This window comes from Trachemys scripta, chromosome 14 (genome assembly GCF_013100865.1).
Source record: "Trachemys scripta elegans isolate TJP31775 chromosome 14, CAS_Tse_1.0, whole genome shotgun sequence".
Lineage (NCBI taxonomy): Eukaryota > Metazoa > Chordata > Testudines > Emydidae > Trachemys > Trachemys scripta.
Window position 1 is genome coordinate 1,635,603 of NC_048311.1, and position 2,135 is coordinate 1,637,737.

General features: G+C 43.4%; 1 protein-coding gene across 1 annotated transcript; it reads left to right on the forward strand.

The window, feature by feature from the left end:
• Nucleotides 1-298: 298 nt before the first annotated feature.
• LOC117887753 (olfactory receptor 1009-like) lies at nucleotides 299-1,231 on the forward strand. The gene has a single exon (XM_034790475.1). The coding sequence runs from the start codon at nucleotides 299-301 to the stop codon at nucleotides 1,229-1,231; it is 933 nt and encodes a 310-aa protein (XP_034646366.1).
• The last annotated feature ends 904 nt before the right edge of the window (nucleotides 1,232-2,135 follow it).

The following is a 2,135-nucleotide window of genomic DNA, read 5'->3' on the forward strand; positions in this document are numbered from 1 at the left end:
AGAGAATGAGGGAGCCCTATGTCCAACTGTCCCAATATCACAGCTGAGCGGTATTTCTTTGAGTACCAGTAGGGCCTTATCCTGGGATTTAGGGAACTAAAGGAGTAGTTTGGTGCCAAAGTCCTTTTCTGCATCTAGCCCATTTTTGCCTATTTTAAACACACATTTTATAGGATGTAGAAGGCCTCTTTACATTCATCCTACTGATCAGATGATCTCCACATGCCATTTCAATTTACTTGTGTATTAATTGTATTTTTTTCCAGTCTGACAGGTCAGTTTTCCTGAGTAAGAATCCATGGGAAATCAAACCGAAGTGACTGAATTTATTATCCTGGGACTTTCCAATGACCCACAGCTGCAGATTTTTCTCTTCCTGGTTTTTTTACTTGTCTACCTAATCACGCTTTTGTCAAACATGGTGATCATGGTGGTGATAAGGGCTGATCCTCACCTTCACACCCCAATGTACTTCTTCCTGTCTCATTTATCCTTTGTTGATATCTGCTATGCCTCAACCGTAGAGCCTAAGATGTTGGTGCATTTCCTAGCAGAGCACAAAACCATTTCTGTCAATAGCTGTATTGCACAGATGTTTTTCATTTTGCAGCTGGCTACTACTGAAATTTTTATTCTCTCAGCGATGGCTTATGACCGCTACACTGCCATCTGTGACCCATTGCGTTACATGGAGAGAATGAGCAAAGAGATCTGTGTTCAGCTGGTGAGTGGTGCATGGGCAATAGGCTTCTTCCATGCCCTGCTTAACACAGTTTTTGCCCTAAAGTTGCATTTCTGTGGGCCCAGTCAAATCAACCATTTCAGCTGTGAGCTTCCTCCCCTATTACAACTGTCCTGCACTGAGAGTCTCACCAATCAAGTGGTGCTTCTTACTTCTGCTGTGATATTTGCATCAAGCTCCTTCCTCCTCACCCTGATCTCCTACATTCACATCATCTCCACTGTCCTGAGGATACACTCTGCAGAGGGCAGGCGTAAAGTCTTCTCCACCTGCAGCTCCCACCTGATTGTGGTTGGCTTATTCTACCTGACAGGTTTTCTCCAGTACACAAAACCCAGCTCGGTCTCCTCTGTTGTTCTGGATGAAATGTTCTCCATCCAGTATAGCATCTTGACCCCCATGTTAAACCCCATCATCTACAGCCTGAAAAACAAAGAGGTGAAAACAGCTGTAGGGAAAATGTTTCAGAAATTCAAATTTCTCAAGTAGTGTCGATCTTTAAAAAAAAAAACAAGGGGAAAAGAACTGTGGATAACGTGTGTTTGGGAGATTCTCAGCTCACGTATCTGATGCTTTGGGCCAAAGCCTCAGCTGCTCTTAATCAGTGTGGTTCCATTGAACTCAGCAGGCCACATCCCGATTGGGTAGAAGAGACACTGGAGCAAGGGGGACGGGATCCTGGGTCTCCATGTAGGTTGCATGCTAGAAGCACCAGAATCTAGAGCCATACATGCATGCTTTCTCTTTCTTTCTTTCTTTCTTTCTTTCTTGAATGCAGCTATAGCCAATTTGTACCACTTGAGGATATGACCAGTTCTATGAAAAGAACAGCTGTGTCTATAGCATTCTGTAGTTCTTCTAGAGTATTTTGTTGAAAACCCTATTTAATATCTGTAATATCTTATAGGATTCATCCTTATTAATGTCTCTGTCTGCAATAATAACAATAATTAATAATCAGCGTGATCGCCAGCTGGGTCAAGATGCACAAAGAAAGTAAAACTCTATTAGGCGAGCTTGAGAAGGACACATATCAGGTATCCCATATCACAGTGGTTAGGGCACCCACATGGGAGGAAGCAGATCCCTTTTTAAAATCTTTCTCCTTATTAGGCACTTGAGGAGGGTCTCCAACCTCCCTAAGTGCTAGGATACAATTTGAGGGGTTTCCTCCACCTAATTGCTTCTTCTTCTCTCCCCTCTCTTGCTATGGTTTCTTGCCACCTTAGGTGGGGTTAGAGGCTTCCAAGATGAGAATTCCAAGGTGAAGGAGGTGTCTTCTCCCAGAGGAGATAGGGACTGAACTCCTGTGATATCTGCAGTATTTAGAACACAACCCCCTGCTTGGCCTTTCCCATTGCCTAAAAACCATCTGTCATGTTGGCTTTTTTTT

Excerpts from the sequence above, each read along its gene's own strand:
- LOC117887753 (XM_034790475.1), top strand. The coding sequence starts at position 299 with ATGGGAAATCAAACCGAAGTGACTGAATTTATTATCCTGGGACTTTCC.